General features: G+C 41.6%; 1 protein-coding gene across 6 annotated transcripts in view; it reads left to right on the forward strand.

The window, feature by feature from the left end:
• The window catches only part of CCDC198 (coiled-coil domain containing 198), a 35,403-nt gene extending 22,665 nt beyond the window's left edge, over positions 1-12,738 (forward strand). For 5 of the 6 annotated variants that reach the window (XM_017348334.4, XM_002718267.6, XM_008269709.5 and 2 more), the window contains one exon: positions 9,889-10,255. In XM_017348334.4, the coding sequence (XP_017203823.2) occupies positions 9,889-10,124 (236 nt within the window). In that variant the 3' untranslated portion in view covers positions 10,125-10,255. Of the gene's footprint in view, positions 1-9,888 lie in introns of all 6 variants that reach the window. The other variant, XM_089309657.1, reaches the window with a different exon arrangement.
• Positions 12,739-13,822: the final 1,084 nt, after the last annotated feature.

Raw genomic sequence — 13,822 nt, forward strand, 5'->3', positions numbered from 1 at the left:
AAGCTGCTGTTGAGAAGGAAAGGAAAGCAAGTATCACAGAAAGTCTATTTGATGACAAATAGACAGCAGTACCTACTAAGTTTTCCATTCTGCTCTGTGTTTGAATTCTCGTTGTATAGCCCTGAGCATGAAAAAGTGTAGGATACTGGGATAACAACAGACAGATTAATTTGATTAAGTGCTACTCAGTGTTTTAAATGCATGATTTAACCCTTGTATCAATGCTATGGGGTAAGGATTATTGCCACCACTCCTTAACAGATAAGAGGACTAGACCCTTAGAGGTCTAATCAATGCTCAAAGCCAAAGCCAGCTAGTGAGAGGTGAGAATGCCCAGAGGATGCACACCCAGAGAGCCTGACTGCAGAGCCTACAGACCTCATGGCACTTAGCATATGCAGTAGCAATGGTTTCTTTTTACCAAATCCCAGAGAGCATCCTCATAAAAATTTTGTGTATTTCTTTATTTACTGGAGAGACCTAGAGATAGAGACACAGCGAGAGTGCTTCCATCCACTGTTTCACTCCCCCAAATGCCTGCAACAACTAGGGCTGGGCCAAGCCAAAGCCAAGGAGCTGAGAACTCTGTCCAGGTCTCCCACAGGAGTGACAGCCATCACCACTGTTTCCCAGAGTCCACACTGACAGAAAACTGGAGTTCAGAGCTAGGGGTGAGCATCAGACCCAGGCGCTTCTGTCTGGAATGCAAATGTCTCAACTGCTAGATCAAAAGTTGTCCCCAGAGAACATCCTGGATTCCCTTGCCTGTCCTCTAAAAGCAGAGGATAGCACAAGCATTTGGCTACTCAGGAGCTGGTAGTTAAGGTTCTTCTGCGCTAGTCCCCTCTTATTCAATGATAGAGTTGACCAGCCCCGAGCCCATTTTGGAAGGCGGAATGAGACTGATAGTTCTCCTGTGAGACAAAGTCAGTCTGTGTCTTCTGCTGCCCCTAAAAATGAAAACATGCTTGCTTGACACAATAAACCATGTATATAGCACACAACTTATTTGCCTACATTTAGCATGCACACAGTGAGCATTGTTCCTTTTGGGGTAGAATTCTATGAGTTTCAATGTGCAGTGCCTGCCTTCTCCAGGCTCCGTGATGTGACTTCGACAGGCAGAAAGAGCACTGGGGTTAGAGTCCAGGTCCTTCACTGAGTCCCAACAGTGTCTTCACTAAATGTAAGCCCGTGGACCTTTTCTCATTGCTGGAATAGTACCTGGCACTTAGGGACCTCTCCATAAATGTTAGCAATGTAGACAGAATTTACTAGAAAAGGAGTTAGGATAAATAGACTTTTTTTAAAACAGTTTGCAAATGGAGAGACCTCACCTTCAGTGGAGAATGAGCTCTAAAGGAGCAAAGAGAGAGGCTGTCTACAGAAAGTCCCCACCCAGGCTCTGGTCTGCAATGCCAGCTGCAGGGGCAGGAAGAACTCCGTCCTGATTGATTGCTAATAGAAACTGAGCACAGGTCAGGGTTCATCAGTCAGGTGACATGGGACTTCCCTGCAGGAGATGAATTTGATGGCATACAACAGTGATGGACAGTTGTAAAGAACAGGGAACCTGAGCAATCTCTAGTCTCTAGTTGGTGACGGATCACTCAGCTTCACTATCAATTTAGGCCCAGAGACCCACCCCAGACCCATCAGTGATACTCAGTCTGTCTCAGTTCACAGCTATATAGATTCTATGTTGCTTTGATCTCTAAAGAGAAGCAAATATAGCTAAATTCCAGTTACTTAAGCTCTTCAAACCATAGTATCTACACCTATGAAATGGGGAAAAAGTTACTGTTTACCATGTAGGTAGGGCTTATATGGAAATTAATGTAGTATGTGTAAATGCACATATGGAGTGTAAAGTGCTGTAGAAATATGTGGAAATGTGGATAAAAGCAAAGAAAGATGTCTTATATGAACAATCATGTGCTCAGGGAAGTATAGGGAAGTTTTAAATTTAATCTTTCTCCCCTGGAGTTTCAATAATTTTAGTCTGTAATATAAACTGACAATAGATAAGAGGAAAAAGAAGAGATAACAGTTTTACATGTCTAAGGAATGGGTGTGCAAGACTCAAGGTGGGGCAAGGTGGCTGGCCCTCATTCAGAGCTTAAAGGACAGGGGCTTGGGCTTCCAGGGAGCACAGAGGTGGCAGAGGCCATGGGAGATTTGGGGAGGAGCTGCAACAAAGTCTCCCAGGTAAACAGCCACCTGTGGGCATCTCTACCTGAGCCTGGTGTCAACCCACAAATCTATTCTTCCTGTGGAAAGACTGGAGGGGAGAATACGGAGAGTTAGCATCAGATAGAAAAGCCTGTGCCCACATCTACAGCTACTTTACTAACACAGAAACACATAAATTTCTCTTTCACAAAAGGACAGTGTTTCAGAGCCCTTCATCTGTCTGCATGGGTCAAATCTCTCTGGATAGGCAATTCAAAATAAGCCAAAGAAACACATTCAGGGTGGAATGTTTCACTCTCCTGTAAATCCATCATTTGATTGTCCCCTTCACAAGTCTGGTCTTTTTTAGCCATATGTACTATATTTCTGCTAACTAGCTTGTTTTATTTTGCTTTTTGAATACTTTTTAAATATTTTGTTTGTGAAATTATGGGTTTGCATTGAAGTGAAATGGACACTATGAGAGACAATGACATGAGCAGCCCTTGGCTAGACTATTGAGGAACAACTTACTATTTTGTTCCTTTAGTATTTTTGTTGTTGTTGTTGTTGCTCGATTTGCTCTACACAAGACCACTGGTTGAACTCTGCAATCAATGCACAACCATTCTTAAGCGTTTAAAAATTAACATAAAATTGATCTCTGTGGAACATGGGAGTGGGAATAAGAGAGGGAGGAGATATATAGGACGGCACATACTCACTCAGACCTACCTCCAATGGTGGAACTGGAAATGTGCCAGGGGATTTCAACTCAACCTTACCAAGGAGGCAGGTACCAATGCCAGCACACTTGGTAAAGAGACAAATATAAATACACAACTGATCCAAAAGATAGGGTAAGTGTCGAAGAGATTACACAAATAAGACCAGTGTAAGCAAATAATGAAAGATAGAATCAAAAGGGAGAGAATGATCGATCCTGCGGGGGAAGCAGAACACACAGCAGACTCATAGAATGGCAAATGCTCAAAACAGCACTCCTGCCTCAGAATCAACCCTTGGGACATTCGGATCTGACTAAAAGGTCCATGAAAGTCAAGCAGGCATGGAAAGCCATGACACGGTGGCAAAAAAACAATCTAAATGAAGGATCCTGGTGAACAACACCCCAGCAGAAGGATCAGGCCATCAAGGAGAGAGGCACCTTTCTCTGAAGGGAGGAAGGAACCTCCACTGTGATATGGCCTTGACTAAACAAATTCAGAGTTGCTGAACTCAAGGGACTTCCATAGCCTAGACAGCTCATAGCAAGAGTCTCGGGTGATTGCTGACATCATAAATAAGAGTGCCAATTGTTAAATCAACAACGGGAGTTACTGGGTTCATGCTCCCCACACAGGATCTCTGTCCTTATTATGTTTAACTATGAAACTCAAAAACAACACTCTAGTCGAACAATACCCTATACCTGGTTCGGTTGTGTGAGTGCAACCTGTTGAAATCCCTGCTTAGTATATACTAAGTTGATCTTCAATATATGAAGGTAATTGAAAATGAAACGTGATGAAGGGCAGGATGGGAGAGGGAGAGGGTGAGGGGAGGACCACGGGAGGGAGGGGGGGGGGAAGCCACAACAATACAAAAGATGCATTTTATATTCTACTTAAAACTATTGGTTGAACTCTAGGCCGGCGCCGCGGCTCACTAGGCTAATCCTCTGCCTAGCGGCGCCGGCTCACCGGGTTCTAGTCCCGGTCGGGGCGCCGGATTCTGTCCCGGTTGCCCCTCTTCCAGGCCAGCCCTCTGCTGTGGCCAGGGAGTGCAGTGGAGGATGGCCCAGGTGCTTGGGCCCTGCACCCCATGGGAGACCAGGAAAAGCACCTGGCTCCTGGCTCCTGCCATCGGATCAGCGCGGTGCGCCGGCCGCGGCAGCCATTGGAGGGTGAACCAACGGCAAAGGAAGACCTTTCTCTCTGTCTCTCTCTCTCACTGTCCACTCTGCCTGTCAAAAAAATAAAAAAAAAAATAAAATAAAAAAAAACTATTGGTTGAACTCTGTAATTGATGCACAATTACTCTTAGGTGTTTAATTAATGCTATAACTAGTACTCAAATAGTATTTTACACTTTGTGTTTCTGTGTGGGAGCAAAATGTGGAAATCTTTACTTAACATACGCTAAATTGATCTTCTGTATATAAAGATAATTGAAAATTAATCATGATGTGAAGGGGAAAGGGAGAGGGAGTGGGAGAGGGGAGCGTTGTGGGTGGGAGGGAAGATACAGGGGGGAGGAGGCTATTGTGGTCCATAAGCTGTACTTTGGAAATTTATGCTCATTAAATAAAAAAAATAAAAAATAAAAAAAAGAAATTATGGGTTTGATAGGGTTATGGTAGTGATGCATTTTATTAAAATATGGATTACAAAGTCTACAACCACTGAACGTGTTTCTCACTTGAGTTTACGCGGTCCCTATACTATATGACCTAAAATCACTCCTTCTGCCCCTCCCACTGGCATCCGTTTCTTCACTCTTCCCCCAAATCAGTTTTGAAGTAGGATATCTACTTTGCTCATCCAAAATCCATGTAGGTTTTTAACGGTGGTGTTTTTATTATAAGCCTATAAACCACAGACAAACAGGGGTTTGTGAAAAGAAGTAGTAAGACATCTTACTCAGAACACCTCAAATGTTAATGTCATGCATAGTAAACTGTGTGTATAATTCTTTAAGAATGACAGGGATTGGTTTTCAAAGCTGAACTCATCAGTTTTGCCATGCATGCTAACTTTAGGCCTGAATTATAATGCCAAGAGTGTTGAGGGACTTAAGCTATCATTAATAATGCATTAGATCTCATCACCAACAAACATTCTCTTCCTCTTTCAAGGCTACTGCCTGTAGTTAAATGTTCTAGAAAATCCCTGTTCCCAGTCTGTGGGATGTCTCTGGTAGTGCTTGGCTCATTTGCATAGCAGAGATGATTGACACTCCCAGGCCCAATAAACAAAGCCTTTCCCAAGTCTTAGTTACCAATACCTCCTACCTCCCAAAATTCTCTGATCCATTCATTTGTTCATTCATCTATTCATGTATTCATTCAACAAATACTTGCTGGGCATAGATCAGGGAGCAGGTGTTGTGATAGTTTCATCCTATGGTAATGAACCAGGTAGACATGATTCCTGCCTCTACAGCTTATATCATGATACAGAAGAGGAACAAGAAGATGTTCAGTAGCAGTATGACTGGCAGGCATGATAGTCACAGGATCAGGAAAAGTTTCCATGAAGAAGTGACATTTCAGCAGAGACATGAAGTAACTGAAGGAAGGAAGCAGGAATGCATGTGAGTTTGAGGACCAGGGGTGCAGAAACATTCAGAACCACGACTGACACCAACATGTGCAAAAGCCCTGCAGTGGCAAGAACACAGTGCATCCTGGAGCTGAGTTGAGAGGAAAGATGCAGAGAGTGACTAGAGATGGTTCTGAAGACACAGGGAGAGGCTGCCTCGCACAGGGCCTTACAAGTCTTGTCAAGGATTTTGAATTCTTTCCTAAGATCAATGCAAAGCCATTGACAGGGCAGGGAAATGGCACAATCAGCTGTACATGTTTGAATGCCACTCTCTCTACACTGTGCAGAACAGTTGGCAGGGATAGCAAGAGGATGTGGGGAGTCCAGGAAGAAGGACATAGTAATGGTGCAGGTGAAAGATAATGTTTGAACCAGGACAGTAGAGCAAAACTGTGCATGGAGAGAAGGAACCAGATACGAGACATTCAGGAGGCAGAATTGGTGAAACCTGGTGATGGATTCTGTCGCTCCCCGTCTTCGTGGAGGAACGACACAGGACCCTGCGCTGTTCTTTTGTCTGCTCAGCCCTTCCCGGGTTTGCTGCTGGTTCTTCCCGGGTTGGCTACCGACCCTTCCACCTCCGTGGAAGGGCGGTTCCCCCTGCCACATTCCCCACTTCCGCGGGGGAGCAGCACACCGCCGGCCGGCTCTCTCGGGGGCTGCACAGGTGTTCCCCTTAGATGTTCCTGGTGCATGTTGTCTCTCTCCTCCTTTATAGTCCTCCTCCGCCAATCCCAACTCGGCTGCCCACACGCCGAGTACGCTGCTCTCCTCCAATCAGGAGCAGGATCAGCTCCTGGAGGTCATCACTCAAGTTGGCAAGAGGCAGCTGCGTAGAAGCTGTTTTCTCCTCTCCCAGCGCCATATTGTGGGAGAGCAGATGCATAGAATAAGTCTTAATTCCAGTAACTCAGTCCAGTCCGGGTTGCTCCCCACAGATTCCATGTGGGCAGATGGAGAAATTAGGAAGCCCAGTTGGATTCCTGCATTCCTCCTGAAGAATGAGGCAGACAGCGGAGCAAAGGTAGTACCACTGGCCGCATTAGGGGAGCCAGACACAGAAGCAGGTTTGCCAGGGAAAGAGAGGTCGACTCTGACAGATAGACATCAAAGTAGAGGTGTCCAGTTTTTACAAAAACATCTATAGCTTAAGAGAGCAGTGTTGCAGATTTAATTAACTGTAGTTATCTTTAAGCACTTTGTAAATAGGCACTGTAACACAATAATTATAATGGTATTCAAGGGGAGAACATAGCAGCCTCTCATTGAGGCAGAAAGGAAAACTAGCAAATTAGCAGGCACGAACCATTCCACTGAAATACTTATTTTTCAACCCTTCAGACTGCACCCATTCAATATGCACAGTTTTCTGTACATAGATCATATCCCAACAGAGTAGGGAAAGAAAGAAATGCTTTATTTTCTTACACAATCTTATCCAACTTCAGATATCAAGGGCTTAAATAAAATATGACAAAGATCTAATAAATGGTTCTCATTAAAATGACATGCCAAAAGTTATGGCTGCTTCTACCGCACTGGGGGAAAGCTCTGGGCTTAAAATAGGATTATTGCGCTAGGCAAAAGGTGATTGAGAAGATTTTGTTTTATTGAAAGCCAGACTTTACCTACCATGCCAAAATGCTGGCCTGAAAGGCAGACTTTCCTACACAAGTCCTCTGGAATGCATTTTGAAAGGATACTGGGTGCTGCTTAAATAAAAAAGCTAAAGCAAACAGAAACACACATACATCAAATTCCATACCAGAAGTGAATTAAATCTCTTGTAATAAAAATATAAAGTGAAATGGAACACCTGACTCATTGAGCTCCCCAGTTGTATCTGTTCCCAAAAGCCTGCACAAACAGGTCTGATATGAATCAGAACTGACATGAAAGTTAAGTGTGTATTGTGTACCTAGCATGTAGTAGATGTTCAATTAAGAGCACTAGGTACCTGTGTAATGTTCTTGCCCAAATAGTTAACCTTAATCATAAGGAAACAATCAGACTAGCCCAAACCTGTATTATTTAAAATGTCAATGTTAGAAAAAACAAAGGCCACAAATTGTTGTAAGGTAACAAAAGTAGAAGAGGGAGAGGAGAAGGATGGAACAACAGAGTGAGAGTGAGAAAGGGTGAGAGAAAAAAAGAAAACCATAGGAGGGTATTCTTGAATGAAATATGACTGAGAAGAAAATTAGGACCAGAGCCGTGGCTCACTAGGCTAATCCTCCGCCTGCAGCACCGGCACCCCGGGTTCTAGTCCTGGTTGGGGCGCCAGATTCTGTCCCGGTTGCTCCTCTTCCAGTCCAACTCTCTGCTGTGGCCCGGAAAGGCAGTGGAGGATGGCCCGAGTGCTTGGGCCCTGCACCTGCATGGGAGACCAGGAGGAAGCACCTGGCTCCTGGCTTTGGACTGGTGCAGCACCAACCTTAGTGGCCATTCGGGCAGTGAACCAATGGAAGGAAGACCTTTCTGTCTCTCTGCCTCACTGTCTAACTCTGCCTGTCAAAAAAAAAAAAAGGAAAGAAAGAAAGTAAAAGAAAATAAAATGTAATACATGATCCTAGATTGGATTTCAGACCTAAAAGATAAAAGACAAACAAGCAAACAAAAAGCTGTTGGGACATTACTAGAAAACCTACAGATACTTGAATATGGACCATATATCGGTAAATACCATTATGCCAGTGTTAAATTTCCTAAAGGTAATAATTGTGTGGCTTTTATATAGGCAGAAATACCCTTGTTCTTAAGAAACTTGTGGTAATGTAGTTATGGGGGAAATGACTCCACAACTAATTCAAATGCTCATCTAAAAAGCATATAACTCCTTCCCTTGGTATCTATGGGAAATTGGTTCCATATCTCTCACAGATACCAAATCAGGATGCTCAAGTCTATTATATGAAACAGTGTAGTCAGCGGACTCATAGAATGACAACTGCTTTAAATGGCACTCTGACCTCAGAATCAGCCCTTAAGGCATTCTGGTCTGGCTGAAAAGCCCATGAGAGCATTTTAGGCATGAAAAGCCAAGACATTGTGGCAAAAAAAAAAAAAAGTCCTACATGAAGGATCTCTGTGAGACCACAGTGGAAAGAAGGAGCCATTAAAGAAGGATGTACTTTTCTCTGAAGGGAAGAGAAACTCCCACTTTGCTTATGGCCCTGTCTAAATACTGATGGAGATTGTGGACTCAAAAGGCTTCCATAGCCTTGGATGCTCATGTCAAGAGCCTCAGGTGATCACTGACATCATACATAAGAGTGTTAATTGTTAAATTAACAACAGATGTCACTCTGCACTAACTTTCCATGCAAGACTTCTGTCCTCAACGAATTGTATTATGAGAATTAACCGTAAAACTTGTGTGTGTGTGTGTGCACGTGCAAATTGTTGAAATCTTTACTTACTCTAGAGTTGGTCTTCTGTATATAAAGTTAATTGAAAATGAATCTTAATGGAGAATGGGACTGGGAATGTGAGAGGGATGAGTGGTGGGGTGGGAGGGCGGATATGGTGGGAAGAATTACTATATTCCTAAAGTTGTACTTATGAAATTTATACTCATTAAATAAAAGATTTCTTTGAGGGAAAAAAAAACAAATGTAGTATTGGCATATAACCTATGTATACCATCCTGCATATTTTATATCTTCCCTAGGTTATTTATAATACCCTATACAATGTAAATGTTATTAAAATAGTTGTTATACTTTATTATTTAGAGAATAATGACAAGAAAAGAAAGTCTGTAAATTTTTAGAACAGAGGTAATCTTTTTAAAAAATATTTTCAATCTATAGCTGGTTGAATCCATGGAAGTAGAGCCCACAGATATGGACAGCTGATGATATAGGGATGATAGAGATGATATAGAGAGAAAGAGATATGGAGATGAAGATGGAGATACATAGAGATGATAACAGAGATAGAAATAGACAGAGATATATGATAAAAGTGATACTGTAGCAAAACATTGGATATGAACAGCTGATGATATAGGGGTAATAGAGATGATAGAGATACATAGAGATGATGATAGATAGACATAGATATATGGTGAAAGTGATACTGTATCAAAACATTGTCAATGGGTTGTGATTATAAAGATATGTATTGGACCATTCTTGTGACTTTCAGAAGATTCAAAAAAATTATAAATAACAGCTAAAATTTTTTAAGGCTTACAGAGTCACAAATTACAACTGTATCTATAAATATAAATACATAAAGTATATATAAGTATATATAGTGTATATGAATAATACCTATGTATTAGTATATAAGCAGATTGTTTTATGTTCATGAAGTCTAAACATGTAATAACAAATAAATCATTGTTAAGGAAAAGTAAATTAAATGAACTTTAAACTTTTTGTAGGAAACATAGAAAATGCAGAATTTTTGAAGCATCAAGCAAGAAATGACTATCGTACCCGGAAAATTGGCAAAATGGAAAAATGGATTCGTGAACAAGAGGCCCGGGGACAGCTTTTCTGGGATAGTTCTAGCTGTGACTCAGATGAGATGGGGACAGATGAGAAGAAACCACAAGCATTAGTGAGGACAAGGACGGAGAGAATTCCACTTTTTGATGAGTTTTTTGATCAAGAATAAGAATGTCATTCACTAAATACTGAATGCATTAAAATATTACCTTTCTGTCAAACTCTTCAAGTTAATATATGAATTATTGTGAGGAAAGCAATTCTCTTTTGTAAAAAGATATTACATCATTTAGAGTCTTATGGCTAGCAGGTTTGTTATATATGTCATTATCTGTTGCTGTGTAACTAACTGCCTCAAAACTTAGAGACTTAAACAAGAGCCATTTTAATGTGTCACTTTTCTGTGGGTTGCTGGGCTCTGCTAAGTGGTTCTTCTGCTAACCTCATGAAATTTTTCAAGTCATTGAAATACAATGTCAGCTAAGACTGGAGTCATCTGAAGGCTCAACTAGGACTCTAAGACAGCTAGACCATATCCCCTCTCCATATAATCTCAAAGCCTTGTCACATATGCTCTGCAGCAGAGTAGTAAATTTTCTTTCCTATCAGTCTAGGGATCCCAAAAGCAGATGTCCCAAGAAAAGAAAGCAAAAACAGTCTTCTTAAAGGTTGGTCATGAGACTGGCTCTGAATCACGTGCACCATATTCTGAAGCTCAGGCAAGACTGCAGTCAGTGTAGGAGCCTACACAATGGTGTAAAGGCCAAAGTTGCTCCACTAGGGTCCACCTGTGAGACTTGTTACCACATCACGCTCTTTTATTTCCCCCAGAAACCTTTTACTTAAGGTATATAAACTTCACGCATTTCATAAAAACACCTTTAGGAACATAGTGATGGTTATTCATCCCACCGTACCCACCCTCCCACCCCCACTCTCACCCTTCTTCCTTTTCCCTCTCCAATTCCCATTCTTATTTTTTACTAAGATCTACTTTCAATTACCTTTATACATAGATTAATTCTATACTAAGTAAAGAGTTCAACAAATAGTATGAAAAAAAGCATTCTCAACTGTTGAGGAACTTTTTTTTTATTTCTTCTATGACCCACTGTTCATTCAGGAGCCTGTTGTTCAGTCTCCATGTGTTTGCATATGTTCTAGAGATTGTTGAGTTGTTGATTTCCAACTTCATTCCATTGCGATCAGAGAAGATGAATGGTATGATTTTGATTTTTCTTAATTTGCTGAGACTTGCTTTATGGCCTGGTGTGGTCTATCCTAGTGAAAGTTCCATACACTGGTGAGAAGAATGTTTTCTGCAACTGTAGGATGAAAAGTTCTATAGATATCAGTTGGGTCCATTTGGTCTATAGTGTCAATTAACTCTGCTGTTTCCTTGTTGATTTTCTGTCTGGTTGATCTGTCCATTGCTGAAAGTAGATATTGAAGTCCCCCATCACTATTGTATGAGAGTCTATGTCTCTCTTTAGATCCATTAGCTTTTGTTTTAAATAGTCAGGTGCCCTGCAATTAGGTGCATATACATTCATTATAGTCACATCTTCCTGTTGAATTGATCCCTTAATCATTGTATAGAGCCCGTCTTTGTCTCTTTCAACAGTTTTTGTGTTAAAGTCTATTTTGTCTGATATTAAGATGGCTATACCTACTCATTTTTGGTTTCTGTTAGTGTGGAATGCCTTTTTCCATCCTTTCACTTTCAGTCTGCTTATATGTTTGTTGGTGAGATGTGTTTTTTGTAAATAGCAAATAGATTTTTTTTCCATTCAGCCAGTCTGTGTCTTTTAACTGAAGAGTTGAGGCCATTTACATTCAAGGTGACTATTGATAAGTAATGACTTGTCCCTGCCATTTTTCCATAAATATTCCTGCTTTTTACTTTGGATTTCCTTTGTACTTTTACTAGGAGATTTTCTGCCTTCACCTTTTTTCACACTGATGACCATGTTTCTGTGCTTCTGTGTGTAGCACATCCTTTAGAATTTTTTGTAAGGCTGGATGAGTGGTGACAAATTTCTGTTATGAAAGGTCTTATTTTATCTCCTTTCATAATTGAGAGCTTTGCAGGGTACAGTGTTCTGGGTTGATAGTATTTTTCTCTTAAGACTTGGAATATACCTCACCATTCTCTCCTAGCCTGTAGGGTTTCTGATGAGAACTCAGCTGTGAGTCTAATTGGAGATTCTCTAAAGTAATCTGATGTTTCTCTTGTGTACATTTTAGAATCTTTTCTATATGTTGTACTGTTAAAGTTTGACTACAATGTGTTGTGGTGAAGATCTTTTCTGGTCATGTCTATTAGGAGTTCTATGTGCTTCCTGTACTTGGATGTCCATTTATTTCTCCAAATTAGGGAAGTTTTCTATAATTATTTCACTAAAAAGGCCTTCTAATTGATTCTCTTTCCATGCCTTCAGGAACTCCTAAGACTCGTTTGTCAGATTGTTTGATAGTGTCCCACACATCTCCCACACTGTTTTTTAGTTTTCTAATTTCTTTTTTTTTTTCTGCTTGCCTGTAAAATTTCCAGAGATTTGTCTTCTAACTCAGATATTCTTTCTTCTGCCTCACCAATTCTGTTGTTAAGGCTTCCCACTGCATTTTCTATTTGTTCTATTAAATTCTTCATTTACAATATTTTGTTTCCCTTTGATATCTCAATTTTGTGAGAAAAATTTTCTTTCATGTCATGTATGAATTTCTTTAGTTTGTGGATTTGCTTCTGATTACGTCTAAGTAACCCCATGATCAATTTTTTGGATTCTGTTTCCAGCATTTCTTCAATCTCTTCATTTTCACCTTTTGTATTAAAGTGTTGTTGAGTTCCTTTGAGGGCATCCTGTTGTCTCCCTTATTCTTGTTTCTTAAATTGCTGTGTTTATTTTTAGGTATTTGTGGAGATACTTGTTGGGGATTTTTTGATTTGTTTCATTTTGTTTTTGCCTGTGGTGGCCTGTAATTTTGGACTATACCTCTGTGGATTAGTGGAGTGTCTTCTCTTTGAGTGAATCCCTGAGGCATATGCTAGTTGTGGCCAGGGAGTTCCATTCAGTGCTCCGAGAAACTCCCAAAGTGTGCATGGCACACTCTTTTTTTTAAGCAGAGGGGACATTTGTTAATTTTTATTGGCATAGTCTCAGGCCCACCTCCTCTCCTCCAAGGAGACCAATGCCTGGGCTTTAGCCCCAGCGAGTACAATATTCATCCATGCTTCCATAAGAACCACACAAAGAATCCATGCTGTCATTGGGGTGAGCACAGATACCTCAGCAATGACCCTCACCAGGGAATCAGGGAGCCCTGAGTGTGTAGAGCTGCCCACCATGACTGCCCAAAGACCCAGCCTCACCCGGCACCCTCACAAGCAGCCACAGTGTTGTCACAGTCCCAGCACACAAGGCTCCTACAGTCACAAGCACCCAGCCCCCTGTCAGTGCTTTCACCAGATGCAGGTGTCTCTGCCGGGCTGCTTGCCGGATGTGTGGAAGTGAGCTGGCACAGCTGTTGTACATGTCCTCCCCATTCTCTGCTACTTACAGGGTTCCAGTTCTGGGTGGTCGGGGAGAGAGAAACACGCCCCCCCCCCCACACACTTTTTTTCCTATAGGTTGGCAGTTTTATTGTCCAAGCCAGACTCCAGCCAGGCTCTTCCCACAACTTTATTGCCAGCAGCTTGGGCTCCTGCAGTCTGGTCTCACCTCACTCTCCAAAGCTGGTGCTGAGGCTCTCGGCTACTGAGGTCCTGAGTTGTGCAAATCCACATCCTCCACATAGATCCACAGCACCCCTCTAATTTGTGGTGGAGCTTCCTCTGCCATTTTCTCCCTAACTCTTCCCTGAGAT

The sequence above is a fragment of the Oryctolagus cuniculus genome, chromosome 12 (assembly GCF_051225735.1).
Source record: "Oryctolagus cuniculus isolate XC-2025 breed Fujian yellow rabbit chromosome 12, ASM5122573v1, whole genome shotgun sequence".
Lineage (NCBI taxonomy): Eukaryota > Metazoa > Chordata > Mammalia > Lagomorpha > Leporidae > Oryctolagus > Oryctolagus cuniculus.